The 24,049-nt window shown below is 37.1% G+C and overlaps 3 protein-coding genes and 1 long non-coding RNA gene across 8 annotated transcripts; 1 reads left to right on the top strand and 3 right to left on the bottom strand.

Moving 5' to 3' along the window:
• Positions 1 to 475: 475 nt before the first annotated feature.
• LOC110905056 lies at positions 476 to 3,005 on the bottom strand. Of its 3 annotated transcripts, none has more exons than XR_004879901.1 (5): positions 1,944 to 3,005; positions 1,772 to 1,851; positions 1,160 to 1,383; positions 852 to 954; positions 476 to 791 (listed from the first exon to the last, which is right to left on the bottom strand). It is a non-coding gene; the product is annotated as an uncharacterized LOC110905056 (long non-coding RNA). The 3 variants fall into 3 exon arrangements; XR_004879902.1 differs by having other exon boundaries at positions 476 to 737; XR_004879903.1 differs by having other exon boundaries at positions 476 to 954; positions 1,160 to 1,448.
• A 5,056-nt stretch (positions 3,006 to 8,061) lies between these two features.
• LOC110905055 lies at positions 8,062 to 9,634 on the top strand. The gene is made up of 2 exons (XM_022150942.2): positions 8,062 to 8,216; positions 8,844 to 9,634. Exons 1-2 carry the CDS (start codon positions 8,160 to 8,162, stop codon positions 9,477 to 9,479), a joined length of 693 nt encoding a protein of 230 aa, XP_022006634.1. The 5' UTR covers positions 8,062 to 8,159; the 3' UTR covers positions 9,480 to 9,634.
• A 3,091-nt stretch (positions 9,635 to 12,725) lies between these two features.
• Positions 12,726 to 16,632, bottom strand: LOC110905054 (pyridoxal reductase, chloroplastic). 3 transcript variants are annotated; one of them, XM_022150941.2, is made up of 8 exons: positions 16,457 to 16,632; positions 16,152 to 16,380; positions 15,989 to 16,073; positions 15,460 to 15,583; positions 15,280 to 15,381; positions 13,862 to 14,013; positions 13,172 to 13,265; positions 12,726 to 13,090 (listed from the first exon to the last, which is right to left on the bottom strand). In XM_022150941.2, exons 1-8 carry the CDS (start codon positions 16,559 to 16,561, stop codon positions 12,905 to 12,907), a joined length of 1,077 nt encoding a protein of 358 aa, XP_022006633.1. In that variant the 5' UTR covers positions 16,562 to 16,632; the 3' UTR covers positions 12,726 to 12,904. The 3 variants fall into 3 exon arrangements, with proteins under 3 accessions (XP_022006633.1, XP_022006632.1, XP_035839458.1); XM_022150940.2 differs by having other exon boundaries at positions 15,280 to 15,583; XM_035983565.1 differs by lacking the exon at positions 13,862 to 14,013.
• A 1,239-nt stretch (positions 16,633 to 17,871) lies between these two features.
• Positions 17,872 to 23,802, bottom strand: LOC110905053 (LRR receptor kinase SERK2). Its single transcript, XM_022150939.2, has 4 exons — positions 23,139 to 23,802; positions 22,773 to 23,033; positions 19,633 to 20,472; positions 17,872 to 18,512 (listed from the first exon to the last, which is right to left on the bottom strand). Exons 1-4 carry the CDS (start codon positions 23,584 to 23,586, stop codon positions 18,037 to 18,039), a joined length of 2,025 nt encoding a protein of 674 aa, XP_022006631.1. The 5' UTR covers positions 23,587 to 23,802; the 3' UTR covers positions 17,872 to 18,036.
• Positions 23,803 to 24,049: the final 247 nt, after the last annotated feature.

The following is a 24,049-nucleotide window of genomic DNA, read 5'->3' as shown; positions in this document are numbered from 1 at the left end:
GTACAACCCTATGAAGCACAAAAAAATTATAAATTAATAGTATGAAAATTAAAATTTCGGTTACATTTTCATACTTAGTAAATTCGTTTTTTTTTATTTTCTTCATATTTTACGATAATATCATTAAATAATAAAAAATATAAAATAATACATAATTACTTAAATGTTCAAATAAATCCACATATCTTATTTTTATTAGATATTAGATATATTTATATTAATTCAAAAGATATTAATAATTTATTAGATATAAGATATATTAATAATATTATTAATTAATATTTAACTAGAAACGCAACCCGCCGCGATGCGGCGGGGGCAATATTTATATTCAATCTGTTGTCATTGAGTCGCATCAATTGACTTAATTACATAAGTTAGTGTCTCAGCGGGAACGCGCTTTCTTAAACACCAATGATTGTCCAAAAACGATACCCGCGCTCATCAGCGGGACTGAACTTCGTAAACCGTTATATTCCTAAATTAATAACAATTTATTGATGTCTTATGCTTGTATTCCTAATTGATAAACACCAATTAATGTCTCAACGTATTCTCTTATTGCAAAATAAGAGTTGCAAGACAAAAAAAAGCCAAATCTACATTTACATACAAAAACAAAAACTACATTTATAGCATAAGGAGCGTTCCATTTTTTGGAACTTTTGTTCTAGCTGGCTCTAGCACTGTTTTTGCAACCTCATTGGAGTGCATAGTCAACAAAGTGGGCAACAATTCTACAAAAAAATATGATGTACAAGTTGTTGAGGTTCCATTATTGTTCCTTGCATCTGCAAATGTAACTTGAAATTACCACTGCCAATTCTCAAATCTTGAATATAATTACTTACCGTCTAAGTTTTCTTTTCTCCTCCAGTTGGCAACCAAAGTCCACTCAACTAAAGACAACCCGCTCCATTGTTACTTCTTATACATCAATTAAGCATTCAAAAGCTGTAAATTATCAAATCATTATGATCTTATTGACCGACAAAAACATAGCGAATTTTCTCAACAATTTCAATCGGACTATAAATCTATAATGATTACACCTAAGTAATCTAAAAGCAACATGGGTTACTAATTCACAGTTGATAAAAGATCTACAATCGTGCATAAATCTATTAAACAAGCATGTTCACATGAAAGCAAAACTCACATTCTCATGATGCAAATGTCGAAGAAGCTTAATCTCATGAAGTGTTCGCTTCGCATCCACACAATTATCAAAAGCATACGCAATCTTCTTCAAAGCAACCATCTCATTCGTCTCAGAGTTCAGCGAAACTGATCAGTCACAAAAATATACACATACCACACGATCCCATAAGCACTGTGGCCAATCGACATGATCGGAGGATGGTTAACAAAGAGAGTTGCAAACTGTACCGAAAAATGTTTACATGCCCATAGTTAACAAAGAGAGTCGCAAACTGTTCTTGGGTTACCTAAATTTACAAAATAGTAAAAAATATACATGCTTTACCTGCTGATCAATATCGAAAGGGTAAATTTGTTTGAAAAGGAAAAAAGTCAGAATAACCATTTTTGTGATTACGTATAATATCAACTTTACGAAAAAGAACAATTCAAAGCATATCCTAGTTGCATTTTTTTCATTCCAACAAACATACATTTTTGTAAATCAAACTTAGATGCGAAACTGCTACGGATTTGCGGTCACTTATGCAAGCAATCGATCAATACAAAGCATCAAAAAGAAGTTATTAAAAACACAAACAAATTAATACTAAAATCGAGGTTGACGAACCTTAGAAACTTGAGTAAAGAATTGACAATGAGGAATTTAGAAGACAAATAAGAGAAAGGAGAACACCACCGTCAAACCACCTGCGAATAATCAATCAAAAGTAGCAAAGGGTGAGATGAATAGAAAAGATTCAAAAGAAAAAACCCAATGTTGAAAGTTGAAGAAAACTAACTGTCGTCCAGGCTAAGGCGACGTCGCCGCGTACACCGTCTATTCAACAGTCAACACAAAGTAGTGACCATTCCAAGTTCCAACAGGTTTGTAATGAAACTCCTAAACCTGTCGGTCAACATCAATGAAGATAAAAGTTCTACTATGTCGAAACTTGTAAGGGTCTAGTATAAATAACAATCTTGGTGAATGTTTATGATCAGTTTCTAGTTTGATTACTAATAATTGTGAACTTTTGAGTTCTATCAAGAACCTTTGAGGTTTCTTGAAGTGTTTGGTTAATCTTTGAGTATCTAGCCATTTGATTGCTACACGTCACTGACTAACTGCATCAAATTATCTTATAATCACATGCATCATAAGACCTAAACAACTATGATCAATCTAAAGTCAAAAGCTAGACCACTCCAATACAAAAAATCATTTGTGTCCGAATCGAAAACCAGAAACTACTGCTACACCTGAGCTTAACTAAACTAACTAACTGCAGCAACTACAACACACACATCATCGAAACTTTGCAAGCTATAAAAACTCATCATACAAACCAAAACATCCAAAAATATTATACAAGATCTAAGTATAGTATCCAAAACTTTAAACGCTTCTTCTTCAGTGAGTGGTTTAGTATGAGTCGGTCCAGTACAAACCCTAGGCTGAGCTTTTAACACCGTCTGATTAGGTTTCCGATGCATCGGAACCCTAAACGAAGTCGATAAAGTCGGATTACGTGCATCTGATTCCGTGAGTCCGAAATACTGATCGATTGAAGCTGAATCTAGCACCGATTTGATCGTCAATCGGCACTTTTGTCGGTGAGATATTCGGAAACTGATCGATGGCCAGGTGGAGGTGTTGTTGAGGAGAGTGAAGGAGGCGCCGGAGCGGATGTAGGAGCGACGGGAAGACGGAGAAGGGGACGGTGGGAGATAGTTAGGGTTCCATCGTTTTTGTCTTCCTCTCTCTCCTGCGATTTTGTGGGGATGAATTTACAACACCAAAAAGTACAAAAAGTAAAGCATGGAACACAATAGAAACACATGTTACAACAATCAAATGCACCTTTATGTTGCAAATTAGAGTATATATAAATAAGTTGAAGGAGAAAATGTTATGTGCCATTAGTTGGAGTCTTTTATTAATATTTAGATTAGATATAACTAAATCCACGTAGAGATAAAGATAAGAGCTAATGTTATTTTAGTCCTTGTAGTTTGGGCCATTTTGCTAGTTTAGTTCAAAGGTTTCATTTTTTGACTGTGTGTATAAAAATGTTTCAACATTGCCATTTTAATCCACTGGGTTATCTTCATTCATTTTTCTATTAACGAGAAGGGCAATATGGTCATTTTATATGCAATTCTGTTAACTAGAATGACAATTCGGCCATATAAAATGACCGAATTGCTCTTCTCATTAACAGAAAAAAGATAAAGTTAACCCAGTGGACTAAAATGACAACGGTAAACCTTTTTGACACACAATCGAAAAATAAAACCTTTGCACTAAACTGGCAAAATGACCCAAACCACAGAAACTAAAATGACATTTAACTCTAAAGATAAAGACAACTCACTGGACAAGACTACTCACTTCAAGCTTCTTTAGCTTCGATCCTAAGACCATGCGTAGTTGTTTGTTGAATAATGCCCCCATCCTGGGGAGTTTTCTGCCATGTGGCAGTCCAGTCAGCATGGGGGCATTATTGGGCGTTTTTGCAAAAGTGGCGTGGTGGGAATAATGTCCAATAACGCCCCATCCAACTATTAAATTGGAATTAAAAAATAAATAAATAAATAAACATGCATTTTTTCGCTCCCCCATGCATTTCTTTGGCGTGTTTTAAACAACGCCGTTCAACTTTTTTTCGCGAAAAACGTAAGATCACGCCGGGGGGGGGGGGGCTTGGGGCGAATTCGGGCGTGTTTGGGGCGTATTTTTTAAAAGAAAACGCCCACTACGGATGGTCTAAAAGACAAAACGAAGTAGGTTACATTTATTTTGTTAAGTTTTTCTATTTATTTTTTGTTACTAGTTTGAGTTTGAAAAATTGTATCTGAATTCAGCACTGTAATAGTGTAATGTGACTTCTGCTTAAGAGTAAAGCTACTAGAATCTTGTCGTTAAGAATATTGCTATGATTTTGCACTTTTGAGCACATATACTATAATGGGCTAATTTTAATTTGAAAATTTTGCTCGATATTGATATTCAATTAAAACTTAAGTTAGGGTGTTTTCTACAATTATTCGAAGCACAAAAACCATTAGAACACTTGATGCTCAATAAATGCTAATATAATTATTAATTTATTAAATAAGTTAGTGCACTCTTTTGTTGATTTTTTCAAAAGTGGTAAAATCGTTAAATTGAAAACAAATAATTAAGATTAACTTTTTTTAGATTAAACTACCAAAATAGTCTATTAGGTTTGGTCACTTTTGGCACTTTAGTCCAAAACTTAAACGTTTTGAATCTGTGTCCATGTGGTTTTAATTTTGTTGTCATTTTCATGCAAAATCAAAATCTGATCAGATTTTTCAGTTAACATCCAGTTTTTTTTTTTTTTTTGTCTTTTTCCTCCCTTTTGAATGAAGGGCAAAATGGTCAATTTTTTTTTAATTTGTTATAATAAAATGTTAAACGACCATTTTGCCCTTCATTAAAATGGAAGGAAGAAAAGAAAAAAAAAACTGAATGTTAACTGAAAGTTCTGACCAAATTTTGATTTTAGATGAAAATGGCAACAAAATTCAAACAATAGGGACCCAAATTCAAAATGTAAGAATTTTGGACTAAAATGACAAAAGTGATCAAATCTTAGGTACCATTTTTGCAGTTTACTTTTTTTTTTATGCAATAGATATATTCATGACCAGTCTACGTCTGAAATGTATGGCACCCATCCATTTTCACAAATATGCATTCTTGGCTAATATTCACTTTGATCTACCCATGGACCTCACTCGTCACCAATCACCAATCATTTACTTTAATCATGTAAATAAAAGATCTGCAATCACTCATTTTTGTTCCCATTATGTACGGGAGATTTCTTGAATCTTATTGATGCCGTTCGATCGTTCATCTTCATGGATCGTTGCCTTTTTTGTTCATGGCTCGAAACAAGCTATATGACAACTAAAAACTAAAAAATATCTCCATGTTGACCGATGATTGTGTCGCGCTTAAGTTATGACCACAAATCTCAAAATATATTTAGCCCATACTTGAACAAACCCATTGAATATTAGCCAAGAAATTAGTATTTATGAATATGATAACTTTAGACAATGTATAATGGGCACCAACACTTGTAAGTATGTGACCAATAGAGAGCCAAGTGACTTACATTTTTAGTAACCATGAGGGGGCTGGTTATGTTTTGTAATGTTTGGCTTAAATGGTGTATGAGTATCACCACCCGTTTCGTTACATTTACTTTTAGTCACGATACTTGTTTCCATGGGAGGTTTTGATGGTGTGCGGGGAGGACCTCCGCACAAGGCCTGCGATTTCGAGGGGCATGCGATTTAAAAAAAAATCTGATACGTATATGTTATTTTTTTTAAATAGTAAACACATAACACTTCCAATATAAGCCCATTTACAAATCATTTTTTATGGTTTAAAATTTAGCCCACTTGGAATTAGGTTTATTGAACCCAATACTAATTTGATTTTTTTTAAATAATAACAAAATATAACGGAAGGCAACGTTTTTTCAAGCTCGAATAGGTATGTGAATTCTCAGAGACGCCTCTGCTTGTTTCACGCGTTCAAGAAACACTTGCCAACTCTTGTTTTTTATTATTAAAGTATTTGTGTCGCGCTATAACATATTAACATACGATAAAAAACACAAGTTGTTGGGAGGATGAATTCTGAATTGTTTGATACATCGAATATCGGGTTGAAATTTGAATGGTGTTTTGGTGTGTGGCAGAGGAAACATGTAGAACAAATCCAGATCTAAGTTGAGATTATAGGAGGCAAAAACTGCAGCCACCCCTGCCTTCTCCAGATACACAACTCACTTCTATTATAAATTTTCTCAACTTGCAAAAGGTGACCCCAAAAGGGGCAATAACTAATTAATCACAAGTTCAAGTCACACAAAATATTATAATGAGAGGTCTTTATATAAAGAAGTTTTGTTTAGTTCTAATCTAGATTTAGATCTAATTAAAAACAATCATTGGTGGCGAGTGTAAGATTTAGAATCAAATATGTAAATAATACTTTTTTTCTTTATAAAACGGACCATTTCAAGACGAACTCTCATTTTGATCAGAACCCATTTTGACCTGAACCCTGAACCCTGGTACTTAGGCCTATCCGATCTACTCGTTTTCTCGGGCTTAGTTCTAATCAACTAATCAAGATTTGGATCTTATTAAACACAATCACTAGTGGCGAGTTTAAGATTTAGATTTAGATAAACACTATACTAAGTAGTGGTTTAAGATTTGGCCCATAGTTATACACTCTATAAAAAACACCAACTTGAAAACTTTAGTGATAATTAAACACATGTTTTTGCTGGATTAGTGTCAGCTCTAACATGGGTTTTGACGATAAGAAATTCGAGGATATTTTTAAAGAAATTAAATAAATGAAGTAATTCATGGAAACCTTCAACTGTCCTTGAGTTAAAGAACATTACAGCTAATACACCAAGCATCTAGGAATGCCATTGGGCGAGAAACACCATGGAAACTGTTGCATTAGATGCCAACCAATCCATTATAGTCTTAATCTTCAAGCAAGTGTTGTTAAAACCCCCTACATTCTTAACTTTCGAGGTAAGTAACGTCGTGTTTGACAAATGTAAGTACGGAAACATTAACCGTTCTAGATGGTGTACGTTACTACTTTATAATTGGTAACTCGTTAAGTTAAAAAGGTGTAAGTGAAACGCGTGCTAAAATATATATTTTTTTATCATGATTTAATATCAGAGGTGTCGAAATAGATGGGTTAGATAACAGGTCAGGTTAAAAAATTGGTTGACCTAAAAACTTATTGTCTAAAATTTTAAATGTTCTATAAATTACTTTAAATGTTAAAGCTAATATCGTCTTAACACTTTCTGATATAAAATAAAAATAATAAAAATGCCATGTTTGAATTAATCGTTTACGTAATTGGAAGTAACCAAATGCGTTTACAACGAAACCTACAGAATTAATCGCTAATCCAATTTGAGCACATCGTGGTACACTTCTAAAAACCGAAGGGTAATGATAACAAGTGATTTGAGTTAGCAAGCTCGTATAAAACTGTTGACTCAAGAGATATAGTAAGATTAAGAAACTTGAGTTAGTAAGCTCGTATAAAGTTGTTGACTCTAGAGATATAGTAACATTAAGGGGCCGTTTGGTTAGCTCTTAATGGTTCAGACCTCTTACTGGTTCAGCACTTAATGGTTTAGACTATTTGTTTCGCGAGCACACGTCTGAATGATTCAGAATTTGCCTCTGAATGATTAAGCATTATACTGAGTCGGAATGATTAAGACCTCTTATCTGAATCGGTCAGATATTTGCCTCTTAACGGTCATTGGCGAAGCTTCCCCCCCCCCCAAATTTTCCGAAACCGGGGGGCGGAAACGTATATACCTAAAAAATTTCTATACGAAAGTACTATTCATAACACTACGCATCGAAAAGTTCGGGGGGTCGGGCGCCCCCTCGGGCTATGCCTAAGCTGCGTCACTGTTAACGGTTAAGCATTATACTGGCTCTTAATGACCTCTTATTGGTTCAGATCTCTTAGTGGTTCAGCACTTACCCATTCAGAAGTTACCAAACAACCCCTAAGAAAACAAAATGTTTCAAGCACTGACGGAACCAAAAGCGCCCCTACTTCAATCAAAGGGATGAGAACTAACTATTCAGATATAATTTCATTGTCAAGTCATTTTAACTCATTTATATCTTATAGATTGTCAAGTCATTTTAACTCATTTATTTGTTATAAATAATTGAACCATTAAATGACCCATAAAGAACCAAACAAACCACACCTAATCAATCTTCCCACAAGGCAATAGCACCTGCACATGGGTCTTAACTAAACTATCTCATTCAATCCTATATATACACTCAATACCCATGTTCAAAACATAAAACTTAAACTTATATCTTCAGTTTCAAAAGCCTTCTTCTTCTACAAGAACCTCAACACATAATTTCAAGATTGTTCTCAAAGAAAGATGGCTTATTGGTTAACTGAAAATGCCACTGAAGCCTACATCAAATCCATGAAAATGGTAAGTTCATGTTCATCACCACTTCTTAACAATCTTTAACATTAGGCAAATTGGAAAATAATAATCTCATCTTTCTGAAATTGGCCGATAATAATCCCAAGTCAGTTATTAGCCAATAATAATCTGACCTCGTCCATTTTTTTTTTGTAAAATAGTCTGCCGTTAAAATAAGCTTAACGGAGTTAAGTGTTTTTCCGAATTACAAACCGATGTTTTAGGGCTTTTGATCAGAACGAGGATACGAGTCGATTGATGTAAAACTTACCTCGAAATACTGCCCCTAACCCACGAAAACGGTGCTTCAATTCGGGTGTTTAACTTCCAATTAACAAAATTCAAGCCATTTCGAGGTAAGTTTTACATCAATCGACTCGTATCCTCATTCGGAAACATCGGTTTGTAATTCGGAAAAACACTTAACTCCGTTAAGCTTATTTTAACGGCAGACTATTTTAAAAAAAATTGGATGAGGTCGGATTATTATTGGCTAATAACTGACTTGGGATTATTATCAGTCAATTTCAGAAAGATGAGATTATTTTCCAATTTGCCTTGACATTAACATTATTGGATATCTTCACGAACGTCGATAGTTTTACTTACGTTGTCATAAACTTAATCTTGCAGGGTAAGATTGGTAATGAGCCGGATATAGCAGAGTTCATTTCCGCGATTGCAGCCGGAAACAATGCGCAGCTCATGGTGGTTGTAGGTGCTGCCAGCGCCAGGTCCACCACCCTAGGCCTTGTGGAGGCAGCTGAGCAAACCGGCGGGCACGTGATCAGCATTTTTAAAGAAACAGAAGAGCTGCAATCCTCGAAACAAGCACTAGGATCAGACGCAAGCCGAGTTGACTTTATTGTTGGGGACGCAGAAACTCTGCTGCTAAACTACTACCGAAACGCTGACCTCGTGGTTATCGATTGTAATCTTGAGCATCATGAGCAGATTTTAAGCGCCATACAGGGAAACGGGCGTGAAAAGAGTACGATCGTGTTGGGATATAACGCGCACTGGAAAGACTCGTGGCGGTGGAGCAGATCGAATAGTCATTTGTTGCCTATCGGAGAAGGGCTGTTGTTGATGAGAATAGCCGGAAAATCTGATAATGGCGGGGTCGGTGGTGGTAATGGTAAGCATACCCGCGGTGGCAGCCATGGTGGAAGTAAAAAGAGTCATTGGATTGTTAAGGTAGATGACTGCACAGGTGAAGAACATGTTTTTAAGGTGAAATCACCGGGTAGGCGAGTTGCGAAAACTTGAACTGTTTGGATGTCTTGATACAATGACTCTTGAGTTTTGGAAGGTTAGATCTTTTAGGGACTAGTTGATTCTTGGAGGTATATACAATAGCTTATGATGTAATTGTATTTCTGGATTTTAATTTGATAACAAAGAGGGTTATCATTTGTATGTTATTATAGTTTTTTCTACATAGAATTGGTTAGAACTTGGAACTAAACAGTTTTGGAATGCTTTTGTATACCTGAAAACTGTTGTTGAGTGACCCAATGTCACACCGTCTAAACGGCGGCCCTAGCCAATATCTGCCCAGACTACGTTGTCTTAACCGGGTCCGCGCTGGGTTGGACAGACATGGTTACGGCGTTCCCCCGGAAACCGTACTGCCTCCACACGAGATGCATCGCTGAAGTAACAGCCGGATGAAAACCGGGGTGCGGCTCAGGATCGAACCCTCCTCGGTGGGTTTGTTACCATCATTGCCCAATATCCACCCCAATATGACACAAGTGGGAATTGAACTTGAATCTCCATTGGAAAACCCAAGTCTTCAGCCACTAGGCCACAAGTGGGGGGATAGGCTATGCGGTATGGTGATAGTCCTCCCTTGGAAGATGATCCGTCACGTAGGCGTCACGTAGGAGGGATGTGAGAATGGGGCAAAGAGGATGGAGGTAAGGAAATGGGGGATGAACCTAAAATGTATATGTATATGTTGTATGTATAGGTGTGTGAGAGAGGGGGAGGGGCGTCTCCATCGTCCGCAGGTAGCCGGGGAGGACGCCGCAGCTGTGGGGCGAGATGGGAGGAGGTGCGGCGCCGGTGGGGGACAGTTCAAGGCTAATCCCCACACCGTGCAGCCTTAGCTCAATAACGGGGCAAAATAATACGGAATTGATTCAACAGGTGGTAAGCAGTAACACCGCACATGTTAAGAGGCAGAATTTTGTGTTTAGCAGGGTAGGATTTGCTATTCAGAAAGGGGTAGCGGCGCAGCTTGTTGCTCGTCTACCTGCCATTAGTTTGTAATCGTCCTGATAGTTAAACATCAAGAAACGAGAGAGAGAGAGAGATAGATGAGGCCTTAAGAAATACGATACGAAACTAATTCAAGAGTTAGCAGACTCTTACTTAAACCAACAAGATAGCGCAAAACAAGGTAGAAAATGCTCCAAACATAAAAAGTTAATATGTATAATTTATAAAATAACATAACTTAGACTACGAATGGAGTTGACGTTAAAGTTTTTTTTCCCAATTTTAGCAATTTCTAATCATTCTAATTTACTATAAAAACGCGTAAACCAAGGATTTCCTAAAATTTCATGTTTATGTCTTTAAATTGATAATTAGTTGTCAATTTTCAATTTAACATATTTGGCAATGCCTACCAAATTTAAAATTCCTTATAAAATGGACCTCTGATGTAATGTAATTCCCATTAAAAAATTTATCAATTTTTCTCAAGAGTTATCTCTTTTATTATTTGTGTTTCCGCTATGCGTCAAAAAACATGGACCATTTAGTTGGGTAACTGGTTGAAACATGGACAAATTAGGTAACTAATTGGCCGAAACACGCCACCTTTGGTTCTAGTTGAATCGAACTAGGTTCCAGTTTGACTATTGAGATATGTTAATAATACAGGCAACAATTGGAATTCAAACCTGTCTCAAATAAAAAGAATTACAACATTCACAACAATATTTTATAAGTTCCAGTAAAAGTGAGAAGTTAGTAAAGCACAAATGATTAAAGAGTTATTATATAAAAAAACAGTTGGCATAAATGATTAAAGAGTTTTTGTAAGTTGTAAAGGAACAGAAGAACTGCAATCCTCCAAACAAGCACTAGGATCAGACGTGTACCGAGTTGACTTTATTGTTGGGGATCAGATGCACAGGCTTTGTTGCTAAGGCTACACGGTATGGAGGTTAGTCCTCCACCGTCCCGGACCGGCGACGGACCAAACACCACGCCGCCCCTCACCGTCCTCGTCCTGGGCGTCCTCTGCTCGACGTTGAGGACAATCACAAGAAGACAAATTATCCCCCCCCCCCTCTCACACCCCTATACATACAATATATACATACACATTTTAGGTCCATCCTCCCATTTCCACACCTCCATCCTCTTTGCCCCATCCTCATGCCCATCCTACGTGTCGCTTACGTGGCGGACCATCCTCCAAGGGAGGACCATCACCATACTGTGTAGCCTAAACAACTTTAGAAACGCGGATCTTGTGGTTATAGATTGTAATCTTGAACATCATAAACATATTCTAGGCGCTATACAAGGAAATGGGCGTGAAAAGAATATGATTGTGTTGGGATATAACACGCACTGGAAAGATTCATGGCGGTGGAGCAGATCAAATAGTCATTTGTTGCCTATCGGAAAGGGCTGTTGATGAGAATAGCAGGGAAAATCTGAAAATTGTCTTAAAATTATCTGGATAACAGGTCAATTATACCATCTTTGGTTCCTTTAAATCGAACTAGGACAGGCATAGTTTAATATTAAGCTATGCTATTAATATCGGTGATATATCGGTTATCGGTCCCCACGTAAAATATCGGTGTCAAATATAGGTACCGATATTTGACCGATATATCACCGATTTTCTCGATACCAGTACCTTTCTTCTTAATTCTACCATCCGGCTTTCTTCTTATTGCTGCTATTAGTGTTTTAAGTCTCTTAATTGTTAAAATGTTAGGGGTTGTTTGGTAGCCTCTGAATGGTCATTAACAGGCTACATTTTAATGGAACCATTAAAAATTTTACCAATGAGAATGTAGAAGAATGTCACATGTGATGATTTACCATTCAGAGGTTACCTCTTAACCATTCAGACTTGAGGTTACCTCTTATTCATTCAGATGTTTTAAACCATTAAGAGGTAGCATCTGAATGATCATTAAGAGGCTACCAAACAGCCCCTTAGTGTTTTAAGTCTTAATTGTTAAAATGAAAGTATTTTAAGTCTTAATGAGTTCTTACTTGCTACAATTGTTAGTGTTTTGCAAGTTGCAAAAGGTTAATTTGTTAATGGTAGGAGAGTATACTGAATTGTTAAGTGTTAAATTTCTGTATATATAAATTCTGCCTGATATTAAAAGTTAACAATATCCCACAGCGATAACCTATATCTCAAATATTGGTCCTTGACCGACATCCGATTTTTTTTACCGCACTAACCGCATAGATATTAAGATATTTTAGGTTTGATGTATACAAATTTTGGGCTGTGAAGGGGTTATATTTAAATCTGAATAAATGTTGCTTGCAGATTTCTACCATTGCATTGCATATACATATGTTAATTATCATACAATCAACAACAGAAATACAAAACTCACCTTATATTAAAATTTACAACAACAAATACTTTTAACAGTTCCGTTAAAAGCGAGAAGTTAGTGAAGCGCAACATCTATACCTTACCTTGTCTGGAATACATTCTGGATCATCTTGGCGGAGGAATCACGTGCGGCATATTCCAACTGATCCAACTCGTTGGGCTTCAGCTTCCAACCTAAAGCTCCGAGATTCTCCTCAGCCTGTTTAACAGACTTAACTCCCGGGATTGGTATAGTCCCTTTACAGATGCACCAATTTATTGCTACCTGAAAATGGCAACAACCTCGTAGTTATTATTCGCAGCCCAACCAGTTAAGTTGGTAAATAAGGAAGAAGCGCGGTGAGACCTGTGGTACACTTTTGCCCCGCTTTTCTGCTATTTCCTTTAATGAAATTAACAACGGCTCCACCCCGGGAATTATTTGTCTGAACAGCAAGCTCCTGCAAACTCGGTAGTATAAGTTAAAATTTTTCATCATTAACTGAAGGACCGATATTTGAGATATCGGTTATCGCGCGGGGGGGGGGGGGGGGGGGATATCGGCAATTTTAATATCATACTGAATTTATATATATAGCAATTTAACACTAACAATTCGGTATACTCTCCTACCATTAACAAATTAACCTTTTACAACTTGCAAAACACTAATAATTGTAGCAAGTAGGAACTGATTAAGACTTAAAACACTAATACTTAACACTAACAGTTAAAATTAAGACTTACTTAAAACACGGATAGCAGCAATAAGAAGAAAGACGAATGGTATAACTAAGAAGAAAGGTACTGATATCGGGAAAACCGATGATATGCCGGTCAATATCGCCGATAATATTGGTACCCATATTTTGCACTGATATCTCACCAGGGGACCGATAACCAATATATCGGTTATATATCGGCGATATTAACTGCATAGGTTATCCATGGATGCTTTTTCGTAACTCTTAAATGTTGATACTTTTATAAGGAAGGAGAAATTCGTTTACTGTAGATATCTAATTAGATTTAAAAGGGAGAAGAGAAGGAAATGTGCCTTGGTCCACGTGGAAGATTAGCAGGTGTATACTTGCCGGTGAGCATGCCAAGGCCCAACGGACTGTAAGCTATCACACGGATTCCCAGCGAATCACACACGCTCTTGATCTCCATTTGATCGTCACCCATGCTCAACAATGAAAATTGCACCTAGATTCAGGTTTAACAACAGACGATCGCTTATTAAGGGATAAGAAACAAAATTAATTTATGCATCTTCTCTGGTAACTTTATATTACTTTCCACTTGTTTAGCTTAGTCACATGGAACAGGGTACGCTCCTGTACGCGGTACGAAAACGGGTACGCAATTCGGGCCTTTCTAAAAATCGGTACGTTGGGGGTAGGTTCATTTGGGCACGCTAATTCGGTACATGGTAAGGTGTATCCTATGGCGTACCATCATAGTTTGGTACACGTATCACATATATAAAAAAGTATAAAATAGATCTTTGATTAAATTTTCAAAAACATAATCAAAATGGGGGAAAAACTGTTCAGGACCTGGGTGTACCGGAATCTGACTTTTGGAACGCCGGAACGCCGGTACACTACAAACGGAAACGCGTTTCGTATTAATTAAAAACGTGTATTCACCGTTTGGAACGCTATTATGGTACACAACCGGGAACGGTCCAAATTAGCGATCCGGTACGCATACCGGAGGCGATTGGGACGACTCTGTACCCCGATTCGGTACGACCGATCTGGTACGCGATACGAGGGTCTTTTAGCGTTTCCTTTGACTATGGTACGCCATAGGATACACCGTACCATGTACCGAATTAGCGTTCCCACCTCCTCCACCACCAATGTAAACTTTAGCTGCAAGGTTAATATCAATACGCATTTAGCACGAGGTCATGTTCTTCCTTAATCCTTACTCTAGAAGAAAATTCTAGGTTCACGTAATTTTTCCACCTCCTCCACCACCAATGTATATCCCCTCATTATTCATTAACTGCCAGTTACGCCCCGCTTGCGGTATACTCATATAATGTATATATGTGTGGGTGCTCGGGGGGCAAAAGTGAAAGTGCACTAATTTTAACGTTATTTTACTAATTTCGTGAAAATAACGTTAAAAGAGGAGGATGGTTAATCATGCATCATGTGGTGGCGTTGATAGCCGAAAGACAAGGGGGTCCATGCAGGCATGCACTAATCAGTCTGTCTCAATTGCTGAGTGTTATGTGCCTTATGTCCAAGGCTTGAGGCAAAACTACTATCGAGTTGGGGTCTACAGGAAGCAGCCTCTCTATTCCTACAGGGTAGAGGTAAGGTTTGTCTACATCTTACCCTTGTCAGACCCTAGTCCTACCTTAGCTTTGCTATTGGTGGGATTTACTGAGTTTACCTTAGCTTTGCTATCAGACTGCCAGTGTCGATTAAAAAGAAGCAAAATGACGACAAGTACCTGAGCCGAAGATAAGGGGACTCCCCGTTCCTTGAGGTAATCATGTATCTTGAGTAGTTGTTTTGGTCCATAGTTGCTCACCCCAACTGCTTTAACTAAACCCTGCAACGAGCACATCGTATAAGTTATACTACCGCACTGGGATTCACAGTTGCAAAGGTGAGGTACATAAACAATAACCTTGTCATACATTGCGACTAAACCGTCCCAAAGAGCTCGCTCTTGGAAAGGAGCATAGTTTGCAGTTGACCAATGTAGCTGTGCTATTCCAATCTTGTCAATTTGCAACCTATCCAAAGAAGACCTACAAAAACACTTCACTTTTCTTCATCCATCAAACAACTAAGAGTTAATTACTGTTTTCGTCCATGTGGTTTGTCAAAAATCACTATTTCAGTCCATTAGTTTAAAAATTGCGATTTCAGTCCCTTTGGTTTCACTTTCGTAACCCTTTCAGTCCACCTCGTAACCATTTCAGTCCCTGTACTTAACAGAATAATGGATTGAAATGGTTACGAAAGTGAAACCACAAGGACTGAAATGGTTACGAAAGTGAAACCACAGGGACTGAAATCGCAATTTTTAAACTAATGAACTGAAATATTAATTTTTGACAAACCGTAGGGACGAAAACAGTAATTAACTCAACGACTAAAGTATAATAATAGTATCCACCATTACTCATAAACATGAAAGGAAATATGTATACTTGCAAGCATTGACAAACTGGTTGGGCGTTAGGCGCCACGGATACGCAGCAAATTTTGTAGCAATCACAATGTCATTTGCATCTCCTGAATATTCCATTCATTCATTTATTTAACTAACAACTTAGTAATTAAAAAATGTATATGAATTTTGAATGATGAGACCTTGATATTGGGTTATGAACTTTCCAAGAAGCTTCTCACTTTGGCCGTTTAATTTACCAGTGCCGTAAGAATCGGCAGTGTCGAAGAGGTTAATATCGTTATCAAGAGCTAGGTTGAAAACTTGTTGAAGTTCAGTGTCCATGGATTCTTGGTATCCCCAAAGGAGTTGGTTGCCCCATGCCCATGTGCCAAAACCCATTGGAGATACAGTCATCGGTCCCACTTTCACCTATTTACAGATATCAAATTGTAAATTGAATGACTGAATTTATAAGTATATATGGAAAGTAGGTAGGAAGAGGTACCTTCTGCTGCGAAGGGCGGAAAAGGCGAGGGATTTTGATGGTGGGAGGCGTGAATAGCGCACAAGGCGACGTCGTTACGGCCATTGGAGGTTTTTTGAGTTTCATGGTGGAACAGATAGTCGCCTACGTCTGAAACCATCCATTTTCAGTTTTCACAAATATCTCACTTATCATGTTATCTAGGGGTGTCCAATAACCGAACCGTTAATCGAAACCGAACCGAAAACAAATAAAACCGAACTGAAATTAACCAAAACCGAATTAACCGAAAGTCGGTTAACGGATATTTTTTTGCCATCGGTTAACCGAAATTAACCAAACCGAACTTAATAATTTATTTTTTTATATATTTCTTGCTTTTATACTTCTATTTCATGTATTTCATGTTTTATACTTTCATTTCATGTAATAATACCTCTATTTCATTTATTTATATCTCCATTTTATGTTTTAAACATCTATTCATGCGTTATACCTCCATTTCATTTATTTATACATCAATTTCATGTATTTATACATCTATTTCATGTATTTATACCTCCGTTATATGTATTTCTAAGCAAAAAAGTTAGCCCTTGTTTGAATTGGTTATTAACCGAAAATTAACCGAACCGAACCGAACCGAAAACCGACAAATTAACCGAATTAACCGAACCGATTAACCGATGACTTCGGTTACGGTTACGGATAATGCTAATAATCGAACCGAACCGAATCGTGCACACCCCTAATGTTATCCAAAGACAATCAATTCATTTGTAAGTTGTAAGTTGACTTTTTTTTTCCTTAACCGCCAGAATCAATCTCGAGCACTCTTAGTGTATCCACTAAACTAAACAAAGTACTCTGAGACTGAGAGTAACCCGAGTCCACCACGTTATCTCCTTAATTTTTTCCTTTTTTTTTAACATGAAATCAACTTTTAGTTCTTTAAGAGCTATGTGTCTCTATCAAGTGAGCTGTTCCCATGTTGACCATAAATTTCTTTTCAAAACTCTCAAACCCATGTTAGTATAGGGAGACGGAGTGGTGTCGAGAACAAATCGGGGAATTTCAACGAGTGTTTACAACAAGAAGGGGGCGGTATTCCCGCAACCCCTTTTTCCCCACTCTCACACACACACACAACTGTGTTCGACAAACACCTCCCCAAGCTCGAGTCCACGTATAATAAGTTGGATGATTGCTTCACTTTTTCCCGACAACAATCCTAATTCATTTTCTCTTCTTTTCCTTCATTTATTAAACTCGGAAACAAAACGTTAGAGCACCGGTATCGACACTGAAGATTTTTCCTAACTTTTAGTATTCATGTATGTCTTTAAATACACTAGCTTTTTTTACACAACAGAAATCTCATTACCACTACTAGTTGTAACATTGCATACCACAAATGTTGGTTATACAAACAACAAGAATTCAAAATTCATCTTAAATTAAAAATTACAACAATAAAAACTTTAACAGTCCCATTAAAAGTGAGAAGTTAGTAAAACACAACATCTAATTCCCTACGAATTACTTTCTAAAAAAACCATTCTACCAAGAAGCAACAAAGCGGGTAACAAACTAAAAATCGGTTAGCATAATGGACTACAAAGTTCTTGTACAACTTCTTCAATAGACGGCCTCTGATCAGGAGTTTCATGGGTGCACATCAATGCAATTTTTGCAAACTTTGCGGCTTCTTGCTCACAGAATCTTGCGTGGAGATTCGGGTCAATAAAGTCAATGAAAGTGCAAGACTCAGCAGCAAAGCGGGCTGCACTAGCAAATTTCCGTTTACCAGAAATTATCTGAAAGACGAGAACCCCAAATGCATAGATATCACTTTTTTGGGTGAACCGGCCTGTGGTGGCATACTCGGGAGCTAGATAGCCCATCGCAGCACTGGCTTTAAGCGATGAGTAAACGGTGTCTTTTGTAAGAAGCTGATGGAGGCCCGAATCAGAAAGTAGTGGCTTGAACCGTTGATCGAGTAGCACGTTTTTCACTGATATGTTTTGATGAACGAGAGCCGGTTTGTTTAGTTTGCTGCCATGTAAATACTCTATACCTGCCCATGTTAACCACAAACGGTTAAAGAAAACAATAACCGATGGTTAAGGTTGCCCAAAACAGTTAAATAGATAAACATTAAAAGCTTAGCCACATATGAAACGGGCCAAACGGGCCAAACAGGTCAACAAGTCACCCAAAGTGAATACTTACCAGTTAACACCAAACTGACAAGTCAACCAGAACCAAACCCGTATTGACCATTTGCCCAAGTAGTTCGACCCGTTTTGAAATGGGTAAACTTTAAAAACACGGAATAAAGGAAAAGGATTACGTAGATCAAAAGTCACCCAAAGTGCTTACAAATTACAACCACCTAGCCACAAGATTAATTTATAATTTGAGTAAAGTACACCGATGGTCGTTGTGGTTTACCAAATTTTGGATTTGGTCTCTAGCTTTCCAAAAGTACACAGATCGTCCCTGTGGTTTGCACTTTGTAACGCATTTAGTCCCTAACTTGGACATGCTAAAACTTTTAGATTTGTTGGCTGGGAACGAAATGCGTTACAAAGTGCAAACCACAGTGACCATCCATGTACTTCTGGAAAAAAGGTAGGGACTCAATGCGTTACAATGTGCAAACCACAGGGACCATCTGTGTACTTTTGGAAAGCTAGGGTTCACATTTTAAATATTATAAAAAGGACAAAAAGGTTGAGACATCAACATGACCCAAACCTAGGGCTGGCAATAGGTAACCTGTAGGTAACCTGCTAAGACACGATAACAGAAAAGTACACCATGTATTTTTTTCGTTTTTAAAAATAATCAAAATTTGAAAGTTAGGATCCATTATTTCTCCTTCTAGGTGCATAAAATATACATCTGTCTTATAGACATTGAATATAAAGTAGTTAAACGAGGCGTATTCATGTTTAAATTTTTTGTTGTTCGCGTTATCAGATACCTGTTAAACCTGCTAAGACACGATTTGCCAAACCCATTTTAACCATTTACCCAACTAGTGTGAACCGCCCGTCTTGCACCCTCTAATGATAAAAAGGACGTCCGCTTTGAAATTTGAGGTAAAACATGTACTTTATATATGAAAGTTTAACGGTTAAACCAAATATTGACCAAAATTTATCAATGTAAGTTAGGAAAAATGGTCTCACCTTTAGCAATACCGTTAATGATGGAAGCTCGAGTAGACCAATCAAGAACATGATCACCATCCTTCATGTCAAGATACCGTAACAAGCTTCCATTAGGTACAAAATCGTAAATAAGAAAGCACTCGCCACGCCCTTTCGAACAACAAAAACCTCTTAATCTCACTAAATTCTCATGTCTTAACGACGTTAAAATATTCAAACCCTTTAAGAACTCAGCTTCTTCAGACTTGCAGCTACTCTTTATAATACTTTTAATAGCAACAACGGTTCCGTCTCTCAACATTCCTTTATGAATAGCCGAAAAAACACTTTTTCCTAATAAATTTCCGGGAGCAAAGTATTGTGTAGCTGACTCTATCTCTTCCAAATTGAACCTAAAACTCCTCATTAGTTCTTGAGAGACCCCACCAAATCGACGACCCTCAGCTAACGGGTCCCACCCGTTTGGATACTCAAGGTTAATTAGTGGCGAGCCGTTCTTCCTGCATACTTCCTTTGACTTTAATCGGTCAACGGTGTCGTTAGATGAGTCAAACCTGTTTCCAGGCTTTCTAACTCTGTTCAGATAATGCGAAACTGCTAAGAAACTTATTACCGATAATCCAACTATTGCGACAATGACACCAACAATAATTGAGGCTTGTGGAGTTTTCGATGAACTCGAGCAATGCGTGTCGCTACAGTTAAGCTTTAAATCGGCTGTTTCCGGAAGGTTCTTTGTCGGTATGCCATCTGAATTCACACGATCTAACGGACTGCAGGCTCTCAGAGTTGCGAATTCAACTCCACATAATCCCAAATTGTTTCCATACTGAAATCCTTCAGCTAATCTCTTTAAACCTTTTATTCAAAAATAAATATACATGTTAATTACACGTAACAAGAAAAATAAAGTTTGCATTTTTATGCTTCAATACTATTCCTTTCAGAAAACCCAAATCAATATAGTTTAACACCAATATTTGTTACAATCTTTTAAAGTTATTAGAGAGTAGGGGTGTGCAAAAAAACGAATTAACCGAACCATAACCGAATTAACCGAAAAAACCGAACCAAATAAAAAACCAGTAGGTCGGTTAATGGTTTTTTTGAAAACCGAAAGTAGTGTGTCGGTTATGGCTATCATTTTTTCCATACCCACCATAACCGAACCGAACCGACATGTAATAAATTTCTGTAGGATTTAGGACATTTCACCATTTTTTTAATATTTGATGTTGTTTATTGAAGATTTTTATAGTATTTATAGGTTTTTCATATCGTTTTGTGGTTTTGGTTGGATGTTTATTTGAATTTATGGAATGTATCATATCACTTTATTTCAATATTCGATAATAATTGGTATTAATATGATAGATTATATGTATTTTTTATACTATGTAATATACTAATATATACAAATATGCAATAACAATTTATTCCATGTTAAAAAAAATTAAGCTATTTTTAGCTAAGCTAAATACCGGTTAACCACCCATAACCGACCCGCTAAAACCATCAAAATTGAATAACCATAACCACCATAACCGATCGGTTATGGTTATCCATTAACCGACATCACGGTTATGATTATGGTTTTAGGTCAAAACCGACCCATGCACACCCCCATTACAAACTTAAGGGGTGTTTGTAGGGCTGCAAACGAACCAAACAAACATGAACAAGACCTTGTTCGTGTTCGTTTGTTAAGAAATATATGTGTTCGCGAACTGTTCACGAACACTTATCGAACGAGATTTTTTGTTCGTGTTCGTTTGTTAAGGAAATGAACTTGTTCGTGTTCGTTTGTGTTTGTTTGTTAATTTTAGGCAACGAACGTTGACGAACACAAATGAGCACAAACTAATGTTTAGGGCTGTAAACGAACCGAACGTTCAGCGAACAGTTCGTGAACCATTCGGCGGGAAGTTCATTTATGTGTGTTCGTTTAATAAACGAACAAACATGAACAAGAAATTTCGTTCGATTAGTTAAATGAACGAACATGAACAAAGGTCTCGTTCGTTTGATTGTGTTCATGAACGTTCGGTAAGGTGTTCGTGAACGTGTTCGTGAACATGTTCATGAACATTCGTTGATTTGCGTTGTTTATATGTGTATGTTTGTGTTTTGATTGAAGATCTTTGTACTTTTTTATAATTTAATTGTATTTTTTATATTATTAAACTTTTATTTATTTTATTACCCTAACAATTAAACTAGGAAACTCACTTTCACCTTGTTTATGCATCATTTCCCTTTCATTTCTCATTATTTACATTGGCGAATACGATTGACCTCCGTAACACAATAAGGGATTCAAGTTCGAGTGCTACTCTCTGGGCCATCTATCTTTATCCTTCGTCGCGTTTGCCAAATATATTTGTGTTTATTTGTGTTCGTGAACCGTTCGCGAACACGCTCATTTCCTTAATGAACGAACACGAACATAAAATATTGTTCGGTAAGTGTTCATGAACCGTTCGTGAACACATTTATTTCCTTAACGAACGAACACGAACAATGCCTTGTTCGTGTTCGTTCGGTTCGTTTACAGCCCTACTAATGTTCATGAACACAAATGGAAAAAAACGAACACAAACAATCGTTCATGAACAGAATATATAATACACCGACACTTATTAGATATTTAATTTGTCGGAATTTTGAAGTATTTAAATAAATATAAAAACTAAAAACACTAATGAAGTATTGAACACAAACGAACACATTACCGAACGTTCACGAACATAAACGAACAAACACGACCTCTGTTCATGTTTGTTCATTTAACTAAACAAACGAAATTTCTTGTTCGTGTTCGTTTGTTTAGTAAACAAACGAACACAAACGAACTTCCCGCCGAACGGTTCACGAACTGTTCGCCGAACGTTTGGTTCGTTTGCAGCCCTAGGTGTTTGGATATGCTATTAGAAAATGAAGTTTAAATCACTGAATCTGAGTATATTACTATATTAACCCTGAATAATCAGATTATCTTACATTAATGCAATAATTAGTCTAACTGCACATCAAAACACCCCTTTTGACTGATATAAAGTTAAAAACAATGGTGTTTAACAAGAAAGATTCGATCTTTGCGTTTCAAAAGCAACAAAAATCATGAATAATAATATTAACAATAATAATAATAATAATACCTAGAGGCACATTGCCGGAGAGAGTATTATTTCTCACATCTAAAACTCTAAGCATAGGAGCATCAGCCAATCTTGTAGGGATCGAACCAAAGAGGCGATTAAAACTCAAATCTAGCCTCTTTAACATCCCCAAATCACCCAAACTTGCAGGCAATGCACCACTAAGATGGTTAGATTGCAAAGAAACAACACTCAGCTTCTTCATTGACCCAAGTTGAGTCGGTATGCTTCCACTAAACTGGTTGTAACAAAGCTGCAACACTGCATATAACAACAGTCAACAAGTTTGAAAACATAAATACTTCCAAAAAACCAAACAAATTAATTAATAAATGAAGTAAAACACACTCCAAACAAATTACTTACCTTGTAAACTCTCCATGTTTCCAAGCTCAACAGGAATGGTTCCAGACAGATTATTAACATTAAGATACAAGTCAACGAGGCCAGTCAAGTTAGAAATCTCAACGGGAATGGTGCCAGACAAAGAGTTGTAATGCAGGTACAAACCAGTCAACTGTTTGAGCTCAGACAAAGCCGGTGAGAGCTTACCGGAGAGACCTTTACCCTGTAAAGAAATGTTGGCAACTTGAGCATTCTCGTTGCAGAAAACACCTTCGAATGAGCCGTCACATTGGTTGCCCAAAACAGTCCAGGAGGCCAGATAAGTGTTGTCTGGATCTAGACTGTTTTTGATGGTGATTAGAGCTTTCAGCTCCGCATTTCCACAAACAGTTGGTGGGTGGAAGGTGAGAAGGAGTGGGAGGAACAAGAGAAACGATGAAAGGTTCATGTTTGGGAGAGAGATCGACATGTTGGGATGGCAGTGATTGGATTTTGTTGGGTTGTTTGGTTAAGTTGAAGGAAAGAACATGTTTGAGGATTCTCTCTCTCTCTCTCTATGTAAGTGGTTTCTCTCTCCTTGAAGTGTGGTTTCAGCACGAGTTACTGGGTTATTTGGAATTTTCTTTTTGAATGAGTAGTTTCACTCTCTCTCTCTCTCTCTCTCTCTTGCACACATGCCAACACAGCCTTTATCTCTCTGCAACTCTTGCTGGTTTGACATGCAGAAGATTTATTTTTGGGATGTAAATAAGACTAATGGGTATGGTTTGGCTCATGAGCCTCCACGTAGGCGCCACATATGCGGCTAGCATGGGATGAGTCAAATTGAAGATGGAGGGGGATGGAGGATGGGGCCCCACCACATATTTTTTATTGTTTAATTCATTTTAATTGTTTAACTTTTATTTATTTAACTTTTTTTTATAAAAAGT

The sequence above is a fragment of the Helianthus annuus genome, chromosome 14 (genome assembly GCF_002127325.2).
Source record: "Helianthus annuus cultivar XRQ/B chromosome 14, HanXRQr2.0-SUNRISE, whole genome shotgun sequence".
Taxonomy (NCBI): Eukaryota; Viridiplantae; Streptophyta; class Magnoliopsida; order Asterales; family Asteraceae; genus Helianthus; species Helianthus annuus.
This window is presented reverse-complemented; position numbering and strand designations above follow the sequence as displayed.